Raw genomic sequence first — 27,977 nt, 5'->3', positions numbered from 1 at the left:
CTTAAGAACCATTGTAGAAGAATTATAGACCCTCTTTTCTAAGCTAAAATTTATTTTAATTTGCTTTTGGCTTTTACATTTTCGTAGGATTTTCATTTCTTTTCATTCCACATAGGGTTTAATCAAGCTATTTATTGATTTTTTTTCTTAAATGGTACTTCTGGAATTATGTATCTGTATTTTGAAAAATTATGAACTTGATGAGAGGTGATTTGAAAAAAATTTTAAGTAGTCTCCAAGCCCCGTTTGGGGCTTGAACTCAAGAACCCAAGATCAAGTGTCACATGCTTTACCAACTAAGCCACCTAGGTGCCCTGAGATTTTTTTTTTTTTTAAAGATTTTATTTATTTATTTGAGAGAGAGAGAGAGCACATGAGAGGGGGGAGGGTCAGAGGGAGAAGCAGACTCCCTGCTGAGCAGGGAGCCCGATGCGGGACTTGATCCCGGGACTCCAGGATCATGACCTGAGCCGAAGGCAGTCGCTTAACCAACTGAGCCACCCAGGCGCCCTGAGATTTTTTTTATATTAAACAAAGTGTTGGTATTCTTGTTTTAAATTTTGTAGTAATTTTACTTTTCTGTATATCTTTACTTAGTATTTCATTTAAACATTTAAATAAGTCCTAATATTAATTCGTTATCATAACATTAAAAATTTTTCCATGCATATAAGATATTTAAACTGTAATCTAAAAAACTAATCAGAAATATAGAAACTATAGTAATTTCCATTATCTAAGTAAAAGTTAAACTTCCATTCTTTTTCTGAGACTAGGTCTCTGGGATTATAAAACAACTTCTTTGGTATAATTCTTTTGCTTTACAGAAACTGAATTTTTTTCCATTGCTATAAAGATTTTTTATTTCCACTATCTTCTTTTATATCATTGTATCTACTCATGGGAAATAGTTCTGCAAGTACTTCAATTTTCTAATTTTATAAAATTTAACCCCTTAGGTGCCATAACCTTTAAGCATTTTCACATAAAACTTTCTAAACTATATTTCACACCTTCTTGACTTTTTAACAGGTAAAAAAGGTGTAATTTAAGCTTTTTGATGATTCTGTCATTATTATGAATATTTTCTAAGGTCTTTTGCCCTGTCCTATTTATGACTTCAATTACACTTTCGGAGATTTTTATTATTTATTTTCATTTTCAAAGTAATATGACCGCAGTATTGAAAATTTTCTAAAAAGAAAAAAGGCCCATAATCTTAACACTAATCTACTGCTAGCTTTTCATTGTTTCCTTCTAGTCTTTTTCATTTAACAATTCTGTCTTTATCTTATACATGTTTTACTTGTTTGTAGTTGTTCTCTACATACAACTTTTTATCGCTTTTTTCACTTTCTAATCATAAGCATTTTCCATGTCATTACAGAAATTAACGGTCTTTTTGAATGACTGCATAGTAACATAGTAACAGTTGAATGTTTACCCATATATTTATTGCTGTATTAGAAATAATCCCAGGATAAAATCTATGAAAATAACACTTTTTTTCCTTTATTTAGGATTCTTAGGATACAGTCTAAGAAGTGTAATCATGAGGACAAAGGGTATAAAAATGCGTATGGCTCTTGCTACAGGTTGCTGAGTTGATTTCTGTTGGGTTCTATCAGTTTACTCTACCTTCAGCAATTTGTTGGAGTTGATTCATCATATCTTCAAAAGCATAGGGTATTATTGTTATAAAATTATCTTTGCTAATTAGTCTAAAAATACTACTTCATTATTACATTTTTTTTTATTACTAATAAGGTTCAGTATTTTCCCAGGTTTGTTTGCTCTTGTATTTTGTGAATTTTCTTTCATGTGTTGTCTATTGGTTCTAAAATAGTTTTCCAGATAATTAATATATTACTATCTTGTTGCATCATCTAACTTTGTATTGCTCTGATATGCTAGGAGCTCCCTTTTGTATTTGTTCAAATAAGTCTTGTGTTTATCCACATATTTATAAATTGTGGTGCCTCCTGGAAATGTAAGATACTGTAGGTTCTTTGACATGTGGACTGTCCTAGCCTTGGGAAACCAGTATTACTTGAAAGCTAACATCATAGTGAGGGTAAACTGCCACTAGTCCTACATCTCTCACAGGTGTAAAGTATTCATAAAACAAATATCATGAGGAATTTTTTCCCCTGATGGCAGCAGAGGCAGTGATTGCCAGTGTTCAAAATCAAAATAGTATAATTTGGAAAAGGCAGGGGAAAGGTAGAAGTAGATGAGTAAGGAATTCTGCTGTCTGTAAAGAGGATGTACACGTGGATTGGCAGCTGGCTTTATTCTTGGTTTTCTCTGTCTTCCTACTCAGTTTATTCTCCACCCATTTGGGTATATTCATTAGATTCCATATCTCTCAGAGACTTACATGTCAGCTCTCCAATTTACTCTGGTTGTTCAAGCTAAGGAAATTGATTTCCACAATAATCATCAGCCTCCTTACAGCTCCTAGAGAACTCCCTACAAAGTTTAATTCCTTCCACTTAAAGCAAATAGAATTTGGGAATAGCTTGTTATAATATAACATTTAACATATATAATCATGTGATTATATATATAGTAGTTACTTAATATTTCTATTATAATTAAGCTGTTTGGGTTCCAAGGAAGAAAAATGCATCCAAATTGTTTTAAGAGAAAGTGAGACGTTTATATTTAAGTCATTTGTGGAAGTAGAAAGCCATCACAAGCAAGGCAGCTCCCAGGAGTAGTTATTCTCAGTCTGGTGGACCATGTAATCTTGCTCAGTAGTTCCCTGCTTCTCTCTGTGCCATCCATTCTCCTCTGCTTGCTTAGAATTTCCTCCCCTTTGTAATTTTGTCTTGCATGGGCAATCTAATGATGGCCCCCCACCTACCACATCATAACATTTTAGCATCTTCCTTGCGAACTGGTAAGTGGTAAATGATCCTAGTACTTTCTATTCATATTTATGAGAAAGGAAATTCAGTTGATTTAGCTCATCCTTTCATGCCAGGATTCATCCTATGGAGGGTCAGGTACCTAGTCTTGGTTTAATCAGTCACATTTAGGAAATGCAGTCACAACTTTGCCATTAGACCCAACACTTAGGCATGGACTGAGGGCTACCCATTTCCCTTTAGAAAAAAACTTTTGGGTTTACTGGTAGATAAGTAGCAAAAAATCTGTATATTATGAAAAAATGAAGGGGGTTAAGAACTTCATGTTATAGAACTGAATCTTCTGTTTTTAAAAGTTAAAGTCAGATTCTTCTCTTAATTCATTTGTAATGTTTTTGGGTCTTGGTTTCCCCATTTTTTTTTAAATAAAAGGATTGGGGGCGCCTGGGTGGCTCAGTTTGTTGAGTAGTCTGCCTTCAGCTTGGGTCATGATCTCAGGGTCCTGGGATGGAGCCCCATGTCGGGCTGTCTGCTTGGTAGGGTAGGGGTCTGCTTCTCCCTCTCCCTCTGTGCTCTCCCTCCCTCTCTCTCTCTCTCAAATAAACAAAATCTTTAGAAATAAAATAAAGAATTGGATAGATGTTGTCTAATGTTTTCATTCTGAAGATAAGATATTATGATTGCTATTCTCTGAGTACAGTTAAAGTTGATGAATTCCAGTTTCATGGTCTGAAGGGGATGGATGGTGATAAGGACGTGATATTCAGTTGGCTAATAACTCAGTATCTCTATTTGGAAGAGGACAGTAAGCTTTTTAAGCCAAGATTCAGTTTTAAGGGTATATTCTTATAAGCTGAACACTTTGTTAGTATATATAGTAGATTAGCATTATTGTTTGTGTCCTCAGATTGCCTTACCATCTCACATTTCATTCTAGGTTTTATATTAATTTTTTATGCCTCAGTCTTGGTTGAGTCTCATTGTCACAGAGAAAAACAGACTTGAACACTCACAACATGTATGCTGTTGTTTTTTGTGCTAAATGGTTAGTTGTATAGTACCATCTGTTATTATTTCTTGCTATTTTTTTCCATTTGTGGACTACCTCTATGGAATTTGTTTTGTGACATTCTTTTCCTATCTCTTTGCATACTGTGAAGACTACCCTCAGTCAATTACTTAATTTTCGCCCGTATAAAATTTTTATAGATTGATTACATTCATATCTGATTTAATTATTCAACATTTTATTTCTAATACTTTGTTCTTATTCTTATTCCTTCAATATTTCAGTTTTGATTTTTTTATTTCTTTAGACTACCACCTCATTTAAATGACAAGTCACACAGCCTGTTTTGTTGCATATCCTTTAATCATACAAAAATAATTTCATCTTTGGGGTGCCTGGCTGGCTCAGTCAGTGGAACATGTGACTCTTGATCTCAGGGTTGTGAGTTTGAGCCCCACGCTCGGTGTAAAGATTACTTAAAAATAAAATCTTAAAAAAATAATAATTTCACCTTCATCTTAATGTCTGATGGTACAAACTACCATCAGTAAATCTGTCTTTTTTTTTAATATATATATTTTTTATTATGTTCTGTTAATCACTATACATTACATCATTAGTTTTTGATGTAGTGTTCCATGATTCATTGTTTCCGTATAACACCCAGTGCTCCATTCAGTACGTGCCCTCTTTAATACCCATCACCAGGCTAACTCCCCATCCCCCTCCCCTCTACAACCCTGTTTGTTTCTCAGAGTCTATAGTCTCTCATGGTTCGTCTCCCCCTCCAATTCCCCCCCTTCATTTTTCCCTTCCTACTATCTTCTTTTTTTTTTTTAACGTATAATGTATTATTTGTTTCAGAGGTACAGGTCTGTGATTCAACAGTCTTACACAATTCACAATGCTCACCATAGCACATGCCCTCCCCAATGTCTATCACCCGGTCACCCCATCCCTCCCACCCCCCACCGCTCCAGCAACCCTCAGTGTGTTTCCTGAGATTAAGAATTCCTCATATCACGGGGCACCTGGGTGGCTCAGTCGTTAAGCGTCTGCCTTCAGCTCAGGTCATGATCCCAGAGTCCTGAGATCAAGCCCTGCATCAGGCTCCCTGCTCAGCGGGAAGCCTGCTTCTCCCTCTCCCACTCCCCCTGCTTGTGTTTCCTCTCTCGCTGTGTCTCTCTCTGTCAATTAAATAAATAAAATCTTAAAAAAAAAAAGAATTCCTCATATCAATGAGATCATATGATACATGTCTTTCTCTGATTGACTTATTTCGCTCAGCATAATACCCTCCAGTTCCATTCACGTCGTTGCAAATGGCAAGATTTCTTTCCTTTTGATGGCTGCATAATATTCCTGTGTGTGTGTGTGTGTGTGTGTGTGTGTGTGTGTGTGTGTGTATACACACCACATCTTCTTTATCCATTCATCTGCCGATGGACATCTTGGCTCTTTCCAAGTTTGGCTGTTGTGGACATTGCTGCTATAAACATTGGGGTGCACATACCCCTTCAGATCACTACATTTGTATCTTTGGGGTAAATACCCAGTAGTGCAATTCCTGGGTCGTAGGGTAGCTCTATTTTCAACTTTTTGAGGAACCTCCAGACTGTTTTCCAGAGTTGCTGCACCAGCTTGCATTCCCACCAACAGTATAGGAGGGTTTCCCTTTCTCTGCATCCCCGCCAACATCTGTCCTTTCCTGACTTGTTAATTTTAGCCATTCTGACTGGTGTGAGGTGGTATCTCATTGCGGTTTTGATTTGGATTTCCCTGATGCCAAGCGATGTTGAGCACTTTTTCATGCATCTGTTGGCCATTTGGATGTCTTCTTTGGAAAAATGTCTGTTCGTGTCTTCTGCCCATTTCTTGATTGCATCATTTGTTCTTTCGGTGTTGAGTTTGATAAGTTCTTTATAGATTTTGGATACTAGCCCTTTATCTGATATGTCATTTGCAAATATCTTCTCCCATTCTGTCGGTTGTCTTTTGGTTTTGTTGACTGTTTCTTTTGTGTGCAAAAGCTTTTTATCTTGATGAAGTCCCAATAGTTTATTTTTGCCCTTGCTTCCCTTGCCTTTGGCGATGTTTCTAGGAAGAAGTTGCTGCGGCTGAGGTCGAAGAGGTTGCTGCCTGTGTTCTCCTTTAGGATTTTGATGGACTCCTGTCTCACTTTGAGGTCTTTCAACCACTTTGAGTCTATTTTTGTGTGTGGTATAAGGAAATGGACCAGTTTCATTCTTCTGCATGTGGCTGTCCAATTTTCCCAACACCATTTGTTGAAGAGACTGTCTTTTTTCCATTGGACATTCTTTCCTGCTTTGTCGAAGATTAGTTGACCGTAGAGTTGAGGGTCCATTTCTGGGCTCTCTATTCTGTTCCATGGATCTATGTGTCTGTTTTTGTGCCAGTACCATACTGTCTTGATGATGACAGCTTTGTAATAGAGCTTGAAGTATGGAATTATGATGCCACCAGCTCTGCTTTTCTTTTTCAACATTCCTCTGGCTATTCGGGGTCTTTTCTGGTTCTGTACAAATTTTAGGATTATTTGTTCCATGTCTTTGAAAAAAGTGGATGGTATTTTGATAGGGATTGCATTAAATGTGTAGATTGCTCTAGGTAGCATTGACATCTTCACAATATTTGTTCTTCCCATCCATGAGCATGGAACGTTTTTCCATTTCTTTGTGTCTTCCTCAATTTCTTTCATGAGTATTTTATAGTTTTCTGAGTACAGACTCTTTGCCTCTTTGGTTAGATTTATTCCTAGGTATCTTATGGTTTTGGGTGCAATTATAAATGGGATCGACTCCTTAATTTCTCTTTCTTCTGTCTTGTTGTTGGTGTATAGGAATGCCACTGATTTCTGTGCATTGATTTTATATCCTGCCACTTTACTGAATTCCTGATGAGTTCTAGCAGTTTTGGGGTGGAGTCTTTTGGGTTTTCCACATAATTCTTCTTTTCCAATTTGGATGCCTTTGATTTCTTTTTGTTGTCTGATTGCTGTGGCTAGGACTTCTAGTACTATGTTGAATAGCAGTGGTGATAGTGGACATCCCTGCCATGTTCCTGACCTTAGGGGGAAAGTTCTCAGTTTTTCCCCATTGAGAATGATATTCGCTGTGGGTTTTTCATAGATGGCTTTTATGATATTGAGGTATGTACCCTCTATCCCTATACTCTGAAGAGTTGATCAAGAAAGGATGCTGTACTTTGTCAAATGCTTTTTCTGCATCTATTGAGAGGATCGTATGGTTCTTGTTCTTTCTTTTATTAATGTATTGTATCACATTGATTTGCGGATGTTGAACCAACCTTGCAGCCCAGTCTTAATGATAATTTTAGTGGGAGGTGAAGTGCAAAGGGAATGAACGTTAAGTACCTACCATTGCAGCATTTTGCATTCTCATTTAATCTTCTCTTCATCCCATTTCACAAAAAACTAAACTGTGCCTTAGAAAGTTAAGCTAGTTTTCTCAAAAAGACAATTGGGAGGACTGAGGTTTGAACCCTTATATGTAGGACTCTGAACCCATGCTTCCTTTACTCTATCTTCCAGCTTACCAACAATAAATAGTGTAGAACAATATTCAGCTTAGGAACTAAAATTACAAAAATTGATTTCCTTTCATAAATTGTTTCTCCTGTCTCTGCTTTCCACAGTTGAAATCTGAATGATATGTGCCTCTGCTAAGTGTGAGAAAGATTTCAGTGAACAAAGGAAAGATTAGGTAAAAGCTAATGATGATCAGCCTGCTAACCACTTACCATTTATTACCTTTCTGTTTTATTGGCTAAGGTACTCTGGCCCCTTTTCCAGTTCAGCCTTTGCCAATGGGTATAATGCTATATTCCTTTTTCTGTTTACACTTGAAAATGTGAACTAGTGAATCAACTCATTACACCATAACAATCAAGTACATAGACATGAATGAGAAATTCTTAGCGCCCTGTCACTTCAGAACTTTAGGAGCAATCTAACCACAATGACACAGTATACTTGCAGTTAACAAAATGATGTGTAATGGTTTTCCTAACGTGCTAATTTTTCTAAAAATTATCAACTTAGATTTCTATCAACTGTACAGTGTCTCACTTTATAAACACATAAAGTAGATTCTAAAATATTGGCTCATACCTTGTATTGACTTACTTTATAATTTCAGATGTGTTACACAGAAAAATGTTAGACTATTTGCATCATAGCCCTTTTTTATCAACTCCTTAAATATAGTAAGTGTAGCTATATAATCAGTAACTTGCCTGGTGCTGATATATTTTAAATCATTCAATACCAGGATTTTACCAAGAGCTATCATAGTCTTGCTAGAGTACATACAGATTTGTCACCCTCTTGCATATATGTTCACACATAAATAATGTAGAGCAATGTTATTTTATTTTATTTATTTTTTTTTTTTTAAGATTTTATTTATTTATTTGAGAGAGAGAGAATGAGAGACAGAGAGCATGAGAGGGAGGAGGGTCAGAGGGAGAAGCAGATTCCCCGCTGAGCAGGGAGCCCGATGCGGGACTCGATCCCGGGACTCCAGGATCATGACCTGAGCCGAAGGCAGTCGCTTAACCAACTGAGCCACCCAGGTGCCCCGAGCAATGTTATTTTAAAACAAGCTAGTCTTCTAATTATGCTTAAATATTTTATGAGCCATGAATTAAAGGAACAGTTTGGAGTAGAAGAAACATTGGAATAAGAATAGGAAGGCCTCCATTCCAAACCCAAGTCTTTTTTGGTGGGGGAGAAAGGGGGAGAAATAATAGTAAAACACTTATTTATTTAAAAAAATTTTTTTTAGCTTTATTGAGATACAGTTGATATATGACATTGTGAAAGTTTAAGATGTACAACATAATGATTTGATATATGTATATACATGAAATGATTACCACAGTAAGTTTAGTTAACATCCATTATCTCACATAGTTGTAGTTTTTTAAATTATTACTATTTTTTTGGTAAGAACTTTTAAGATTTACTCTCTTAGCAACTTTCAACTTAGTTAACTATAGTCATCATGCTATACATTACATCCCAGAACTTAATCAGCTTATAACTGGAAGTTTGTATCCTTTGACTGTCTTTACTCATTTCCCCTCCCCACTTTTACCCTGGCAAGCACCAGTCTGCTGTTTCTATGAAATTGGTGTTCTTTTTATTTCTCAAATAGGTGATATACAGTTTTTGTCTTTCTCTGTCTGACTTATTTCACTTAGCATAATGCCCTAAAGTTTTATCCAAATTGTCACAAATGGCAGGATTTCCTTCCCTTTTTTATGGTGAATAATATTCCATTTTACACACACACACACACACACAGTTGACCTTTGAGTAACATGGAGGTTAGTGGTGCTGACCACTGTGCAGTTGCAAATCCACGTATAATTTTGACTCCCCCCAAACTTAATTACCAATTGCCTACTCTTGACCAGAAGCCTTACCAATAACATAAAAAGTTGATTAATTATGTTGTATGTATTATATACTTTATTCTTAAAATTAAGCTAGAGAAAAGAAAGTGTTATTAAGAAAATACATTTATAGTATTTTTATCAAAAAAAATTTTGCATCTAAGTGAACCCATACAGTTCATACCCAATGTGTTGTTCAGGGGTCGACTGTGTATCACATTTTCTTTATCCATGTATCTGTTGATGGACACAAATTTCTTTCCATGTCTTGGCTGTTATAAATAATGCTGCAATGAACATGAGGGCTGTTATCTTTTCAACATAGTGATTTTATTTTCTTCTGATAAATACACAGAAGTGGAATTGCTGGATCATATGGTAGTTCTATTTTTAAATTTTTGAGGAACCTCCATAGTGGCTGCACCAATTTACATTCCCATCAATATGAGTTCCCTTTTCTCCACATCCTTGCCAGCACTTGTTATCTCTGTTCTTTTTGATAATAGCCATTCTAACAGGTTTGAGGTGTTATGCTATTTTGGTTTTGGTTTTTATTAGTGGTGTTGGGCATCTTTTCATGTACCTGTTGGCCATTTGAATATCTTTGGAAAAATGTATATTCAGGTCTTTGTCCAATTTTTTATCAAATCACTTGGATTCTTTGCTATTAAGATGTATGAATTTCTTATATATTTTGGATATTAACTCCTTAGCAGATAATGGTTTGGGAAACTTTCTCCCATTCTGAAGGGTGCCTTTTCATTTTGATGATGGTCTCCTTTGCTATGCAAAGGTAAAAGGTAAAATGGTTTTATTGCCTGATTGCTTTGGCTAGAACTTCCAGTACTATGTTGAATAGGAGTGGTAAGAATGGGCATCCTTACTTTGTTCCTGATTTTAGAGGAAAGGCTTTCAACCATACACCATTGAGTGTGATGTTGTTACATGTGGGTTTGTCATAGATGGTCTTTATTATGTTGAGATATGTTCCTTTTACACCAAGTTTGTTGAGATTTACCATGAATGGAAATTGAATTTTGTCAAATGCTTTTTCTGCATTTCTTGTGATTGTATGATTTCTTTCATTCTATTAATGTGATATATCACATTGATTGATTTGTGTATGTTGAATTGTCCTTGCATCACAGGGATTAATCCCACTTGATCATGGTGTATGATTTTTTTTTTAATTTTTTTTGAAGATTTTATTTATTTATTTGACAGAGAGAGACAGAGTGAGAGAGGGAACACAAGCAGGGGGAGTGGGAGAGGGAGAAGCAGGCTTCCCGCGGAGCACGGAACCCGATGCGTGGCTCGATCCCAGGACTCTGGGATCATGACCTGAGCCGAAGGCAGACGCTTAACAACTGAGCCACCCAGGCGCCCCGGTGTATGATTTTTTTAATATGCTGTTGAATTCACTGTGTTAGTAATTGTTGAGAATGTTTACATCTATATTCATCAGAGATAATGGCCTATAGTTTTCTTCTAGTGTCCTTAATGTGACTTCACTATCAGAGAATTGCTGGCCTTGTAAAATGAGTTTGGAAGTTTTCCCTTCTCTTCAATTTTTATAAGAGTTTGAGAAGAATTCATGTTAATTTTTCTTTAAATGTTTGGTAGAATTCACTAGTGAAACCATCTGGTCCTAAGCTTTTCTTTATTGGGATTTAACTTGATTCAGTCTCCTCACTGATTATAAATAAGTCTCTTCAGATTTTCTTTCTTCATGATTCAGTTTTGGTAGGTTATATGTTTCTAGGAATTTATCCATTTCTTCTAGCTTGTCCAATTTGTTGGTATATAATTGTTCATAGTAGCCTTTTATGATCCTTTGTATTTCTGTAGTATCAGTTGTAATAGCTGCTCTTTCATTACAATTTTATTTATTTGGGTTCTCTCTTTTTTTCCTTAGTCTACTTAAGGGTTTGTCAATTTTATCTTTCCAAAGAATCAACTCTTAGTTTTGTTGATCTTTTCTATTGTTTTCTTAATCTCTATTACATTTATTTCTGCTCTAATCTTTATTATTTCCTTCTTTTTTCTAACTTTGGCCTTACTTTGTTCTTTTTCTACTTCCTTGAAGTATAAAGTTATGTTGTTTGATATATTTTCTTGATATATGTATGTGCTTATGACTATAAACTTTCCTCTTAGAACTGCTTTTGCTGGGATGCCTGGGTGGCTCAATTGGTTAAGCATCTGCCTTTGGCTCAGGTCAAGATCCCAGGGTCCTGGGGTCAAGTCCTGCATCAGGCTCCTTGCTCAGCGAGGAGCCTGCTTCTCCCTCTGCCTGCCGCTCCCCCTGCTTGTGCTCACGCCCTCTCTGTCTCTCTGACAAATAAATAAATCTTTTTTTTAAAAAACTGCTTTTCCTGCGTTCTATAACTTTTGAGATGTTGGATTTCCCTTTTCATTTGTATTAAGATATTTTTTATTTCTCTTTTGATTTATTCTTTGATCCATTGGTTGTTCAGGAGTGTGATGTTTAATTTCCATGTACTTGTGAATTTTCCATCTTTCTATTACTGATTTCTAGTTTCACCATTGTGATCAGAAAAGATACTTGATATAATTGCTATCTTGAATTTGTTGAGATGTACTTCATTTCATTGTCTAGCATATGATCTGTCATAGAAAGTTTTCTGTGGGGACACCTGGGTGGCTCAGTTGGTTAAGCGTCTGCCTTTGGCTCAGGTCATGATCCTGGGATCAAGCCCCACATCGGGCTCCTTGCTCAGCGAGAAACCTGCTTCTTCCTCTGCCTGCCACTCCCGCTGCTTGTGCTTTCTCTCTTTCTCTCTAATAAATAAATAAAATCTTTAAAAAAAAAAAAAAGTTTTCTGTGTGCTTGAGAAGAATATGTGTTCTGCCTCTGTTGGATGGAATGTTTGTTAGGTCCATTTGCTTTATAGTGTTGTTCAAGTCTACTGCTTCCTTATTGATTTTATGTCTGGATGATCTATCCATTGTTGAGAATGGGATGTTACAGTCCCCAACTATTATTGTATTGCTTTTTATTTCTCCTTTTAGTTCTGTTTGTATTTATATTATATATTTAAGTGCTTGGATGTTGGATGCATAAATATTTACAGTAATTATATAACTTCTTATTGGATTGACCTATTTATATTAATGTAATGAACTTCTTTGTCTGTTTAGACCATTTTTAGTTTAAAGTCTATTTTGTCCAATGTAAGTGTTGCTACTCTGCTCTATTTTGGTTACCATTTACTTGAAATATCTTTTGCCGTCTCTTCAACCTCAGCCTGTGTGTGTCCTTAAAGCTAAAGTGAATCTCTCATAGGCAACATATTGTTGATCTTGTTTTTTTAATCTATTCTCCCATTGCCTTTTGATTAGAGAATGTAATCCACTTATATTTGAAATAATTACTGATAGGTAAGGACATACTATTGCCATTTTGATAATTGTTTTTTTGACTGATTTGTAGATTGTTTCTTTCTTCCCATCAATTGATGACTTTTTATATTGGTATGCTTTAATTCCTTTTTCATAATCTATCAGATTTGTCCTCTATGGTTACGAGTCTTATGTACAGAATCTTATAAGATCCTGTTTTAAGCTGATGAAAATGATGTGACCAAAAGTTAAGTGTATGGGAAGTATTACTGCTGTGAGTCTTTTATTTGATTAAAAATGAAAAGTTTAAGCTAGGCTCTCCTTCAGAATAGAAGGAGAGAGAAAAAGCTTCCAGGAGAAACAGAAACTGAAAGAATTTGGGATCACTAAACCAGCCCTGCAAGAAATATTAAAAGGGATCCTTTAAGTGAAGAGAGAGCCCAAAAATAACATAGACCAGAAAGGAACAGAGACAATATACAGAAACAGTGACTTTACAGGTGATACAATGGCACTAAATTCATGTCTTTCAGTAGTTACTCTGAATGTAAATGGGCTAAATGCCCCAATCAGAAGACACGGGGTATCACACTGGATTTTAAAAAAGCAAGACCCATCCATATACTGTCTGCAAGAGACTCATTTTAGACCCAGAGACACCTCCAGATTGAAAGTGAGGGGGTGGAAAACCATTTACCATGCTAATGGACACCAAAAGAAAGCTGGGGTGGCAATCCTTATATCAGACAGATTAGATTTTAAACCAAAGACTGTAATAAGAGATGAGGAAGGACACTATATCCTACTTAAAGGGTCTATCCAACAAGAAGATCTAACAGTTGTAAATATTTATGCCTCTAACATGGGAACAGCCAATTATATAAGCCAATTAATAACAAAATTAAAGAAACACAATGATAATAATACAGTAATAGTGGGGGACTTTAACACCCCCCCTCACGGCAATGGACAGATCATCTAGGCAGAATATCAACAAGGAAATAAGGGTTTTGAATGACACACTGGACCAGATGGACTTCACAGATATATTCAGAACATTCCATCCTAAAGCAACAGAATACACATTCTTCTCAAGGGCACATGGAACATTCTCTAGAATAGATCACATACTGGGTCACAAATCACATCTCAACCAGTACCAAAAGATTAGGATCATTCCCTGCATATTTTTGGACCACAATGCTTTGAAACTGGAACTCATACACAAGAGGAAATTAGGAAAGAACTCAAATACACGGAGGCTAAAGAGCTCCTACTAAAGAATGAATGGGTTAACCAGGAAATTAAAGAAGAATTTTAAAAAATTCATGGAAACAAATGAGAATGAAAACACAACTGTTCAAAATCTTTAGGATGCAGCAAAGGTGGTCCCAAGAGGGAAATATATAGCAATACAAGCCTTTCTCAAGAAACGAGAAAGGTCTCAAATACACAACCTAACCTTACCCCTAAAGGAGCTGGAGAAAGAACAGCAAAGAAAGCCTAAACCCAGCACGAGAAGAGAAATAATAAAGATTAGAGCAGAAATCAATGAAATAGAAACCCAAAGAACAGAACAGATCAACAAAACTAGGAGCTGGTTCTTTTGAAAGAATTAATAAGATTGATAAACCCCTAGCCAGACTTATCAAAAGAAAAGAGAAATGACCCAAATAAATAAAATCATGAATGAAAGAGGAGAGATCACAACCAACACCAAAGAAATACAAACAATTGTAAGAACATATTATGAGCAACTATATGCCAGCAAATTAGACAATCTGGAAGAAATGGATGCATTGCTAGAGACGTATGAACTACCAAAACTGAACCAGGAAGAAATTGAAAACCTGAACAGACCCATAACCAGCAAGGAAATTGAAGCAGTAATCAAAAATCTCCCAACTAACAAGAGCCTGGGGCTTCCCAGGGGGAATTCTACCAAACTTTTAAAGAAGAATTAATACCTATTCTTCTGAAGCTGTTTCAAAAGATAGAAATGGAAAAAGAATAGAAATGGAAGGAAAACTTCCAGACTCTTTCTATGAAGCCAGCATTACCTTGATCCCAAAACCAGACAAAGACCCCAACCAAAAGGAGAATTACAGACCAATATCCATGATGAACATGGATGCAAAAATTCTCACCAAAATACTAGCCGATAGGATCCAACAGTGCATTATTCACCACAGCCAAGTGAGATTTATTCCTGGGCTGCAAGGGTGGTTCAACATCCACAAATCAATCAATGTGATACAATACATTAATAAAAGAAAGGACAAGAACCATATTATCCTCTCGATAGATGCAGAAAAAGCATTTGACAAAGTACAGCATCGTTTCTTGATTAAAACTCTTCACAGTGTAGGGATAGAGGGTACATACTTCAATATCATAAAAGCCATCTATGAAAAACCCACAGCGAATATCATTCTCAAAGGGAAAAAACAGAGCTTTTCCCCTAAGGTCAGGAACACAGCAGGAATGTCCACTATCACCACTGCTATTCAACATAGTATTAGAAGTCCCAGCCTCAGCAATTAGACAACAAAAATAAAAGGCATCTGAATTGGCAAAGAAGTCAAACTCTCACTCTTTGCAGATGACATGATACCCTGTGTGGAAAACCCAAAAAACTCCACCCCAAAACTGCTAGAACTCATACAGGAATTCAGCAAAGTGGCAGGAATATAAAATCAATGTGCAGAAATCAAGTGCATTTCTATCCACTCACAATGAGACAGAAGAAAGAGAAATTAAGGAGTCAATACCATTTACAAATGCACCAAAAACCATAAGATACCTAGGAATAAACCTAACCAAAGAGGCAAAGAATCTGTACTCGAAAACTATAGAACACTCATGAAAGAAATTGAGGAAGACACAAAGAAATGGAAAAACGTTCCATGCTCATGGATTGGAAGAACAAATGTTGTTAAAATGTTTATGCTACCTAGAGCAATCTACACATTTAATGCAATCCCTATCAAAATACCATCAACTTTTTTCACAGAGCTGGAACAAATAATCCTAAAATTTGTATGGAACCAGAAAAAAATCCGAATAGCCAAAGGAATGTTGAAAAAGCAAAGCAAAGCTGGTGGCATCACAATTCCAGACTTCAAGCTCTATTACAAAGCTGTCATCATCAAGACAGTATAGTACTGGCACAAAAACAGACACAAAGATCAATGGAACAGAATAGAGAGCCCAGAAATAGACCCTCAACTCTATGGTCAGCTAATCTTCGACAAAGCAGGAAAGAATGTCCAATGGAAAAAAGACGGTCTCTTCAACAAATGGTGTTGGGAAAATTGGACAGCCACATGCAGAAGAATGAAACTGGTCCATTTCCTTACACCACACACAAAAATAGACTCAAAATGTATGAAAGACCAAAATGTGAGACAGGAATCCATTAATATCCTAGAGGAGAACACAGGCAGCAACCTCTTCGACCTCGGCCGCAGCAACTTCTTGCTAGACGCGTCTCCAAAGACAAGGGAAACAAAGGCAAAAATGAACTATTGGGACTTTATCAAGATAAAAAGCTTTTTCACAGCAAAGGAAACAGTCAACAAAACCAAAAGACAAATGAAAGAAGGGGAGAAGATAGTTGGAAATGTATTATCAGATAAAGGGCTAGTATCCAAAATCTATAAAGAACTTACCAAACTCAACACCCAAATAACAACTAATCCAATCAAGAAATGGGCAGAAGACATGAACAGACATTTCTCCAAAGAAGACCTACAAATGGCCAACCAATACATGAAAAAATGCTCAACATCACTTGGCATCAGGGAAATAAAATCAAAACCGCAGTGAGATACCACCTCACACCAGTCAGAATGACTAAAATTAACAAGTTAGGAAAGAACAGATGTTGGCGAGGGTGCAGAGAAAGGAGAACCCTCTTACACTGTTGGTAGGAATGCAAGCTGGTACAGCCACTCTGGAAAACCATATGGAGGTTCCTCAAAAGGTTGAAAATAGAGCTACCCTACAACCCTGCAATTGGACTACTGGGTATTTACCCCAAAGATACAAATGTAGTGATCTGAAGGGGCGCCTACACCCCAATGTTTATAGCAGCAATGTTCACAGTAGCCAAACTACAGAAGGAGCCCAGATGTCCATCGACAGATGAATGGATAAAAAAGATATGAGATATATGTATACACACACACACACACACACACACACACACACACAATGGAATACTACTCAGCCATCAAAAAAAGAAATCTTGCCACTTGCAACAACATGGACGGAACTAGAGGGTATTATACTAAGCAAAATAAGTCAATCAGAGAAAGACAATTATATGAACTCATTCATATGTGGAATTTAAGAAACAAAACAGGATCATAGGGGAAGAAAGGAAAAAATAAAACAAGACGAAATCAGAGAGGGAGACAAACCATAAGAGACTCTTAATCATAGGAAACAAACTGAAGGTTGCTGGAGGGAAGGGGGGTGAGGGGATGTGGTAACTGGGTGATGGACATTAAGGAGGGCATGTGATGTAATGAGTACCAGGTATTATATAAGACTGATGAATCACTGACCTCCATCTCTGAAACTAATAATAAAAATAAATAATTTACCATTTTGAAAGAAGATTAAAAAAAGCTTCACAAAGACATCCGACCAAAATATGCAAATTAACTGTATAGTTCTTTAAGGTCAATATTAATAAACAACCCCCCACAGGCATATTTTGCATTATCTTACTATTCCAATTAATTGCCAACTATTTTCAACCAGATAGTTAACTCAGATTTGATGTATAGAGATGACTTTGTATGGAGAACCATAGTTTCCTGATCTATATAGACATAAAATTTAAGAAAACCTTTGTGTGTAATGAACACATTTCGCTAACATGTGATTTTAAACCAATGTGAATTTTTGTGCTCTGGCTGTGAAGTAAAGATAGTAGGTGTGTATTAAAGATATTCTGATATAGTGCCTTTATAATAAACTAGTCCATAAATTTAAAAACCAAAAATGAATAGTTTAAACTCTCTGGAGCGCCTGAGTGGCTCATTTCGAAGTGTGTGTAACCCAATCTCACAATTATGAGTTCGAGCCCCATATTGGGTGTAGAGACAACTTAATAAAACTTAAGAAAAAGAAAAGTTTAAACTCTGGAAAGAGGAGTTTAAACTCTGAAAAGCAAGGTGCAGTTACCACACCTGAACTGAAGAAGGTAGACACTAATCAATAGAGCTATTGAATTTTTGGTTATGCATGGAAAAGAGAAGTCTACTCAAGAAGTCTACCCAATGGGGCACCTGGGTGGCTCAGTCGTTAAGCGTCTGCCTTCGGCTCAGGTCATGATCCCAGGGTCCTGGGATCGAGCCCCGCATCTGGCTCCCTGCTCAGCGGGAAGCCTGTTTCTCCCTCTCCCCCTGCTTGTGTTCCCTCTCTCGCTGTGTCTCTCTCTCTGTCAAATAAATAAATAAAAAATCTTTTAAAAAAAAAAAAAAGAAGTCTACCCAAGAGTTCTGTTAATGCTTAGTTACATGTTCATGAAAGTGGCAGAATGAGAATAATACAACAGCATGGTTCAGTGGACAGGCTCTGGAGTCAGGTACATCTGGGCTTAGGACCTGCCTTTGTTCATTACAACCTCTGTGACCTTGGATATACTTAACTTGACTTAAGCCTGTTCCTTTTCTGTAAAATGGAAATGATAATAGTCCCTACTCATGGAATTCAATGAGATGATACATTTAAAGCACTTAGTATAATAACTGGCACATAAAAATGCTCCGTAAATGATAACAGGGTTACTGTTATTACTAGGCACAGTTGAGACTTTGAAATCACACAGATTTGGTTTTGAATGCCCAATCTGCCACACACTGGCCAGGCAAGTACTTAACCTCTCTCAACCTCAGTTAATATAAAATGGAGTTAATATCTACCTCATACTGCTGTTGTGAATATTAAATGAGTTGAAGTATATGGGAAGTACCTGGTTGTAGATTGGATTGGGATTTGAAATCAGGTTTTCCTTCTTATCACCTGTTCATTCTGATACTAGACTACTTTTTTTTAATTTTTTAATGTTTGTAAAGTATTTGAGTCACATGTCTAGTCATCTTTAAAGGTCTTCCTGAAGGGGCGCTCCAAGAATATATTTATTTAAATTTCCCTTAGTACCTGTTTTCCCTTTTCTTTTTTGTTGTTAATCTTTTTTGCTTTTAGATGACAATAAATTGTAATGCCTGAGGATTATAATTTTAACCTCTTAGCATAATTCTTCCAAGTGGTGAACTAGATCATTCAATCAATCAGGATGATTTAAAACCTATTATGTGCCTCACGTCTTGTAACATAGGAGGAGCCATATGCTGTGGTCCCTTCCCTTTAATCTGAGCGCCTTTCAAATAGCTTGGGCTGCACAGTTGGGTTTTGCTTTTTCTGCTTTTCGTTCTTGAGCCTTGATCTCTGATTACTTTGTAGAATTTCTTAAAGGACTTTGTAGTTTCACTGATAGCTATAATTTAACAAGCCTGTTGACATTTTGATTCTTTGACATTAAAATACCTCATTTTTTAAGTTATTAATAATCTGCTACCTTTAGACTTTGCTTTTTTTCTTTCATACCTGAACTTTGATTTGATTTCTCATAAAAGTTTTATTAAGTATCTTTAAAAAAAAATAGGAGTCTCTTCTTAGCCCTTTGGATATCTCTAATTTTTTTTTCTTCCTTGTTCATCGTAGCATCTTTTTGTAAAAAGCCAGTATAAGAGACATTGACTTTGGAAGTCTACAAATCTGATTCACATTCAGCAAATGACTTAAGTCGTATTTTGTTTTATCTGTTTGTCAAATGAAGATAATACTTACCACCTAGTTACAACAAAGGGTTGTTGTAAAGATTAGATTTAGAATATCTTGAACTCGTGAACTCAGCACTATCAAAATATCTCATTTATATTATATGTTCCCAATATACATACTGCTTTATTTATTGTTTTTATTTATTTATTTTATAATAGTGAAATATGATTTTTACTTTTCTCTTTTACCTCATGAAAAAGGTATCAAATATATGTTACTCCTTTAGAATACAAATGGTTTTATTTACGGTTAGTTTCCCAGTTTACAGAAATTGATGTTTCTGTTAGAAAGGCAGTATATCAGAGGCTTAGAGACGGGACTCTGGAGCCAGATTAGTTGGGTTTGAATCAGGGCTTCGTTTATTATGTAAGTAACCTTGGGCAAGTAATTTAACTTCTTGGTGCCTCAATTTACTTATCTGTAAAATATAGGTAATTTTAATACATCATAGAGTTCTGAGGACTAAATTAACATATATAAGTGTTTAGGACACTGCCTGGTTCTCAAAAACATTAGCTATTGGTATGTTTTTTAAGCTATTGGTATTTTTTTAAGCTATTGATATTACTGACAAAATAATAGATGTGTTTATCCCTTTAACGTGTAAATACCAGATTTTGTGGTAGTATTTTGGCTCTCTGTGAAGGATGACAGCCTTTCCCCTAACAAACTGGAACTCTTATTTTCTTTTATTTACTTAAGTAATCTCTGCACCCAACGTGGGGCGCAAACTCACAACTCTGAGATTGGAACTCCATTTTATCTATCTATCTATCTATCTGTACAGAGCGAGATAGCTCGAGTGGGGAATGGAAAAGGCAGAGGGAGAGAGAGAATCTTAAGCAGGATCCACACTTAGTGCAGAGGGCAACGTGGGGCTCGATCTCATGACCCTGAGATCATGACCCTAAATCAAGAGTCAGCCTCTTAACCCACTGAGCCACCCAGGCTCCCGGAACTCCATTTTAAATTCAGATTGGACAGTTAGGTCTTCCGTGGCTCCTGCCCCTCCACTGATTTCCCACATTGCAGTCTGATGGGTTTTATATAGGAATCATTTTTTGTTAGGAAAATATTCTGCTTATTATGAAAGTTAACGTAATACTGAACAGCAGAAAGTTAACCTCTCCTTTCTCATTTCTACTTCCTAGGAAGAGTAATTGTTTTCCATATTTGTATTTGATCATGTCTTCTATTAGTTTATAACCCCTCTCACAAGCTTTCTATTAGTCTTAGGATGCATTCCAACTCTTAACATGGCTGTGGGGGCCTCCTAGCCCTTGCCTTCCTCTCATTTTTCATTTTTTGGTAATTCCTGTTCGATTCTCAGGTAAAAAGTCACTTCTTCAGGGAGGTTCTTTCCTGACCTCCTAAAGGGGTAAGCTTAATGTCCCCCCAGCCCTTGTACTTGTTCTACCATAGTCGTTCTCCTACAATAGTGCTGCTGTCTGGGGTGAGGGTGGGGGTCCTAGAATTGGTGAAGTGCTATTGGTATTTTGTCAGAGGGGCTGAGGGATTCTAGATGTTTACCATTAAGAATTATCTTAAGCCCTGAATGACTTTTGACTCTCCCACTTAGATGGTCACATAGGTGAAAAAATGTCACCCTAAAGCCTAATAACATGATTTTACATATACACATGGAATTTTTTGCAGGATTTTTATTAAATGTTGAGTTTTCCAGGAATAAAACTACTGTACTACTGAAGGAAGAGTATGCCTTGTGTTCTTTGGAGTTGTTCACCATTTTGGGAAATTATGTCAATGATAGCAACAGTTATCACATTCTTGTAATTCACCATAGAGGTGGAAACATCTGACTCAGTAAATATTTTTTGAATGTAATTGAAATTAGAAGGAAAAAAAAGCTCTGAACCAAAGGTGGGGGGTAAAGCGTGTTTCTCTTTCCTGGCAGAATATATTTGTGTTCCTCTCTGTCCCTGTTGCACCTTATTCATATTCTTCATTCATAGGCCCCACATCTGTCTCTCTCATTAAATCAGAGCTTAATGAGGGCAAGAACAATATTTTACTTACCTTTGAATCTTTGTTGCTCATTGAGCACATGGTAGTTGCTCAGCTTAATATTCAGTTGAATTAATTGCAACAGCAATAGTATTTATTCAACAAATATTTATTGAATCAGACTCTGCCAGGCCAAGAGGGCAAAAAGATGCTGTCCCTCTTCTCAAGGAATACATGATCTATTGCTAAGACAGAACTGGAAATAATTATAATATAATATGATAGTTTCCTAAATGGCAATAGCTATAAACTTTAGATCTGTAATGAAAAAAACATGTAAGTCTTATGGGGAAGTCCTGGAATAATATCATGGAAGAAAAATAGTATCCAGTATCAATCATAGTGCCAAGGAAGACTCTCAATAAATATTTAGAAATTGGATAGATGAGCATAGCTCTGAAGAGTGCAAAGGAGTTTGCCAAATTGTCAAATGTAAAGAGAACATTCCAGTCAGGAAATCCTATTCAGAGGCTCAGAGGTATAAGAGGCTCGGGTGGTATTGGTGGAGCATAAAGTTTGAGGTTAAGTCATCAGAGAGAAAGCTGTTCCTAGAGGTGATGAACCAGATCATGAATGGCCTCTTCCATGAAAAAGAAGTTAGATTTTTATCTTGCAGGCAGTAGAAAACCAATGATGTGACAAGTAAAACTACTATATTTCAGGGGCACCTGGGTGGCTCAGTCAGTTAAGCATCTGCCTTTGGCTCAGGTCATGATTTTGGGCTCCCTGATGAGCGGGAAGCCCGCTTCTCCTTCTCCCTCTGCTCTTCCCCCTGAACATTCTGTCTCTTTCTCTTTCTCTCTCTCTCTCTCTCTCTCTCTCAAAGTCTTTAAAAAAAAACAACAACCATATTTCAGATCATACCATATGCCAGGCAGGTACGTATAATCCTACTATAGAGTTGATATAGTCTCATTTTATAGTTGAGAAACTGAAGTTCAGTGAGATTAATTAACTTGCCCAGGTTTTCACAGCTACTAAGTGGAAAAACTAGGATTTAAACTTAGGTTGGTTGAGTCCAGACCTCCCATCTGCTTTTTAAACTATATTTTACAGCCCCTCCAGCAGGGAAGAAACTAGATTTATTTTTACTTTTTTCAACCAGTGTCTTTACCTCACATGATTTTCAACTCTGGCAAGTTCAAAATTTTTATGTACTTCTAAGTTCTTAACAGTTTGGGAGTCTTTCATTTGCTGAAGGCCCCAAATGGTATCTTACAGTAACTTAGCAGACTACTTTCTATTCTGGTGTCATCTTCTATCTAGCTAGTTCAAGTAACTGTCTTGCCTAATGAAGAGTCTTTGGTTGGTGGGGAGGGTGTTCACCATGGAATGCCATGGCCCAGTCAGCATGATTTGCATACTCTAAAAGAGAAAAATTTGAAGTACTACTTCCCTTTTTTGAAACATCTAGATCTTAGTCTTCACCATGAATAAAGAATAGTATAAAGAATTACTTTAAGAACACCCAGTGTCAATCTTGATATTCTATTTATTATGGATGTAGTTTACTATTTAAATAATGAGTTCTGCCTCAGAATTCTGGTGTCCTTGGTTAGCTTGAAGTACTTCATATGTTATCTAGATTTGTGATCCCTCTGGCTACCCTAGCAGAAGATTATTCCTAATTTTAATGGCTATGAAAATGTAAGTTCTGGAGATAGGGGTTGTGATTGCACAACAATGAGAATGTACTTGATGCCATTAAACTGTACACTTAAAATGGTTAAAATGCTAAATTTTATTTTATGTACACTTTACTACAATAAGAAAAATGTGGTATAGAAGTTCAAAATGACCTGAGATCTCTTATCAAGCAGTTTCCAAATATTTTTGAGAATCTTTTGTCCCCAATAACTTGAGTTATAATCTTCATTCTACCTATCCCACCGTCATAGGCTGATCAAATTAAATGTTCTTAATACTAAACTCTTTGGAAAAAAAAAATTCTACTTGGGTGCAGGGATAAAGACAGAAGCATGGTAATGATAGTATGGGGCACTCATCCTCGGGATGAATGTGATAAAGATGTCTTTTGGACTGGCTGCTATTGGCCCCAACTGCACTTTATTCAAAAGGGCAGCTAAGGAGTTAAGGCAGTTAAGTAGGCTATCCAAATGTCACCTCCACTGGTGTGATGTGCATAGTTGCAGCTCCAACTCATAACTAAAGTTCAGATTTTTAGGTTCCATTCTCTTAACCTCTCCCTGCCCCCCACCCCAGTATCAGGAGCAATTAAGTTTTCACCCATTAGATTCACAAAAATTAAAAGAATGTGCTGGTGAAGATGTGGGAAACATTCATATTGTTGGTGAGTGTGAATTGCATAACTGTTTTTAGAAAGTAATTAATAACTGTTAGAAATTTTTAAGTGCACGTACTTTTGGTCTAATAATCCCACTGGGTTGCCACTACTGTGTAGAGACACTAGTACAAGATTATTTTTTGTGTGTGTTGTTTATTGTGGTTAAAAAAGAAAAAAAAGTAGAGGCATCCTGGAAGCCAGTCAAGAAGTGGTTGAACAAATTATGTTATTTTTGTTACTGTTATATGTTATTATTATATGTTATTGTTAATTATTATTCTATCCATTCTAAAGACCCATATGCAGCTATTAAAAATGAGTTAAATCTATACTTTGGCCGGGAATGATGGTATATTATGTGTTTAAAAGTTGTAGCATTAATAATTTGTAGTATGATCCTAAAACAGAACAAAACCAGAACTATATGTATGTTTGAGAAAGAGAAAGGCGTAGCAGGATTCATACCAAACTTATAACGGATTCGGTCATGGACATAAGCTCGGAGGTAGGATTGAATTAACTTTATGTGTACAACCATGTTGTTTGATTTGTTATAATTTTTGTAATTTTTAACAAGTTTCTGAAGTAAGAAGAAGAGGGAAGGAGGAGAAGATCTGTAATGATAGAAATTAATAATAGGGATTATTTTGGATGACTGAGAAATGGATACAGTGGAAACCTTGGCACTGGTAATGATCTGTATTTTGATATGGGCATTGGTTACACAGGCATCTTCAGTTTGGAATAATCCATTTAGTTGTATGCCTTTGATTTGTATAGGTTGTGTATATATCAAAGTGTATTAAAATTATGTTAGCAATACAAGGGAATATGATCATGTTTTTAAAAAATACTTTCAGTAAATACTTAATGATATATGAAGGTGGGCAAAAAACAGGACAATTCCATTATAAAATATAATGTACATATAAGCACACAGAGTGAGGACTGGAATAAAAACACTACAATATTAACAGATACCATGTCTAGATGATTATTGTTTTTGTTTTGGGGTTTTCACTTTGGGTAGTTTAGAAGTCTGTAGGAGGTGGTGAGCAAAGCCGCATTACAAGATACTAACCAGAAAATAAGGGTGAAGGAGAGAGGAAAGGTTTAAAAGATAAAAAAAGGAAAGAAAGAAAAACAATGCTAACTAGAGACATGCCCTAAGGTCAGGTAATTTTAACCCCTGCTAGGAAGGGACTCCTACTAGGAAGAGACTCCTACTAGGAAGGGACTAATTTCATCTGTCAAACTCTCATGTAGTAATAAAGCCATATGAAATATTCTTTCATCATACTGTTTGGTTTTTACAATTCTTAAGTTTTGTTTTTGTTTAAGCATTAGTTTTAATGAAACTGTGTCATTGATATAATAGTTTCAACTGATTGTAGCAGATGCAACTCTTAGTAGCTTAAGAAACCTATACTCCGCCCAGTCTTTGCTAATTAACCGTGGTAATTTGCTCAGATCTTTTTGAGCCATAGTTGGCACTTGGGAGCTAATAATACCTCCCTAGGTTGCTTGAGAATGAAACGAGAAAATGTATGTGAGAACACTTTAATGGAATTAAACACGATCCACTTATAAAATTACGTTATTTTTCTTGTTTTTCCTTCACCCCAAAGTCCTTAATTGTGAAACGTGGTTATTTCAGATGGAATTTATTTCACTTGAGTTCAGAAGTTTAAGTTCATAAAAGAATGCAGTTTTTTCAATCACGTTCTGCATATGTAAATGCAACATTGTTTATCGAGGTGTGGGTTGTGATTACAATACAAATTTAATATTTTGGACCAAATATTAGTGCTATGTATATCAAATTGAAATGTAAACTTTTTAATTTTTTCTAAGTATTGTTGAGTTGTCAGGAATTATCAGGCTTTTTTCCCTATTCCAGTCATTCTTCATTATTCACTATGTTAACTTAAAATGACTAATACCCAAAATCAGATCTCTTCAGGTGTTTCGCAGGGGTTTCGATAAGAACTCGACTTCTGATGAGTCCTTAAATCAGTAATAATCTGGACAGAACTCCAATTGGGTTGGGTTGGAGAAAACTGCGTGGCACTAGGACCCAGGGGGCTCCCGTGAGCGGATCTAGGGGCCAGATTGCAAATTCGCGGTGACTCAGTCTGGTCGGCTCCTTGCGCTCGGCGGCCGCGGCGGCAGCAGCAGCACCAGACGTTGGCGGCGGAGCTGCTAGGATCAGTTCCCCCGGGTTTCGCCGTCCGAGACTTCTTTCGGGGCACCCCAGGCAGGTCCGAGACGTCTGGGGAGTAAAGGGGTCGTTCTGGCGGGGAAAGGGGGGTTGCTCGGCGCGGGAAGCCCTCGGGCCTGTGCACGGGGAGTAACATTTGCTCCGTCTCTTCCTGTGTCTGGCTTTATTTGCAGCAAACCAAGATGGAGTATGAGTGGAAACCTGACGAGCAAGGGCTTCAGCAAATCCTGCAGCTGCTGAAGGAGTCCCAGTCCCCAGACACCACCATCCAGAGAACCGTGCAACAAGTATCCTTTCCGAGGCCTTGCCGCCGCCCGCGCAGCTCGCCCTGCGCGGGGCCCGCTCCCGGCGGCCGGGTGGCTCCTGCCGCCCCTCCCCCTCCTCCCGCTCCCCGGATCCCTCCGCCCTCCGCCCGCCCGCGGGGAGAGGCCCGCCCGCCGCCGCCGCAGCTCCTGCCCGGCGCCTCGCGCACGCGGCCCTCGAGCCCGGTCCGGGGTGCTGCCGCCGCCGCCGGCTTCCGGCCCGCGGGAGGCGGGGGCTCCCGGCCGCCGCCCGCGATCGCGACATGTGCTCGCGCCGGGCCGCCACGTCCCCGCCCGCCCACTGCTGACCTGCCCGTGGGGTGGAGAGCGGCGCGGGCGGGCGCGGCCCGGGTGCGGCGCGGACCCCGGCCCCAGACAATGCGCCCCGCGCCGAGGGGGCGGCGGGCCGAGCGAGAGTCCGGGTGGAGGGCGCTGTGTGCGAGACGGGGCTCGCCGGCCGAGCGTCGGGCCAGAAATGGGGTGGAGCTGGCGCGGGGTTTAAACTGCCGCCGCATTGGGCCTGGGGTTTCTTCGAGGCCCCTGCCGTAAAAGTGCTGGAGACCTGCAAGTGGGGGGGTCTCAGGTCTCACCCCGGAGCTGCTCTTGCTCACACCTGTTGCAAGCTTCCTGGCTCCCGAGTGAAATAGTCCTTTTGGCTCAAAGGCTGACTGCTCAGTTACTCCGTGTTTGCCGAGTTTGCTGGGGTAGCGGTCATATTGCTACGGTTTTAGAGACCGAAAAGGTTAAAAGCAGCAGCAAAATCTCTGCCTTGTGTGCTGTGGTGCCGTGAACGGTGGACAAATGAAAGAGCTCTTACTGGATACGATAAAGGAGATGGATTCACCCAGTCATAAATAAGCTTTTTCATTAGCTTATTTAGCCTGTTCCTTTGAGGCTAAAGAATTCTTTTAAAAAAAAAAAACTTAAAAGTCTGCTGTTTTTGCAGAAACAATTTGATTTTTATTGTTAGTGAACAGCAAAACTATAGAATTTGGTAAGTAAGCTCTTTAGTGTAGTTTGGGCTTATTTGAATATAATACACTGTAAAGGTGAAATTATATACAATTCCGTGAGAAACTCTGGTAGATAAGTTTTGAAGTCGAAGAAGTACTGCATTTCTGTAAGTTAAAACTTTAGGTGAGGAAGTACATAGCTTCTTAGTTAATATACTAATTTAAAACCGGAGGGTATAATGCTGCTAATACGGAGGTAAGAATGGTAGCTTTGGGGTGTGTTGGACCTTGTATCTGAAGCCTTGCTGTAGCCCAGTCTTAATTTGTGTTGTCATGGCTGTAGGAATGATAGAAGTTGATATTTAATGAATTATAGGTAATTGTATGACACAGTTATTTCTTAAGTTAGCCAAGCCCATAACCACCTTGTAATTTCTTCTATAGCACTATGTATCATTATTTCCTGTTTTGGTACGTATTTATTAAAATACCTTTTATATGCCCAGTACTGTGCTTGGGTTGACAATCAATTTTACGGTTTATTCTGTGTGCCTGGAGCATAGTATGCCTTCTGCATAAGGAACAAATTAAATTTCAGTAGACGAATAAAAATACACATCGCTTTATAT

At 37.5% G+C, this 27,977-nt stretch overlaps 1 protein-coding gene across 4 annotated transcripts in view; it reads left to right on the top strand.

The window, feature by feature from the left end:
- Positions 1 to 27,977, top strand: part of TNPO1 (transportin 1) — a 94,647-nt gene that overhangs the window by 14,251 nt on the left and 52,419 nt on the right. For 2 of the 4 annotated variants that reach the window (XR_013445749.1, XM_036085723.2), the window contains exon 2: positions 26,267 to 26,380. Coding sequence is in view for 3 of the 4 variants with exons in the window: in XM_036085723.2 (XP_035941616.2) it covers positions 26,267 to 26,380 (114 nt within the window). In the remaining variant the exon portion in view is untranslated. Of the gene's footprint in view, positions 1 to 25,986; positions 26,134 to 26,266; positions 26,381 to 27,977 lie in introns of those variants that run through there. The other 2 variants (XM_078067207.1, XM_078067208.1) reach the window with 2 other exon arrangements.

Source organism: Halichoerus grypus, chromosome 2, assembly GCF_964656455.1.
Source record: "Halichoerus grypus chromosome 2, mHalGry1.hap1.1, whole genome shotgun sequence".
Classification (NCBI taxonomy): Eukaryota; Metazoa; Chordata; class Mammalia; order Carnivora; family Phocidae; genus Halichoerus; species Halichoerus grypus.
The sequence above is the reverse complement of the archived record's forward strand: the minus strand, read 5'-3'. Positions and strand labels throughout refer to the sequence as shown.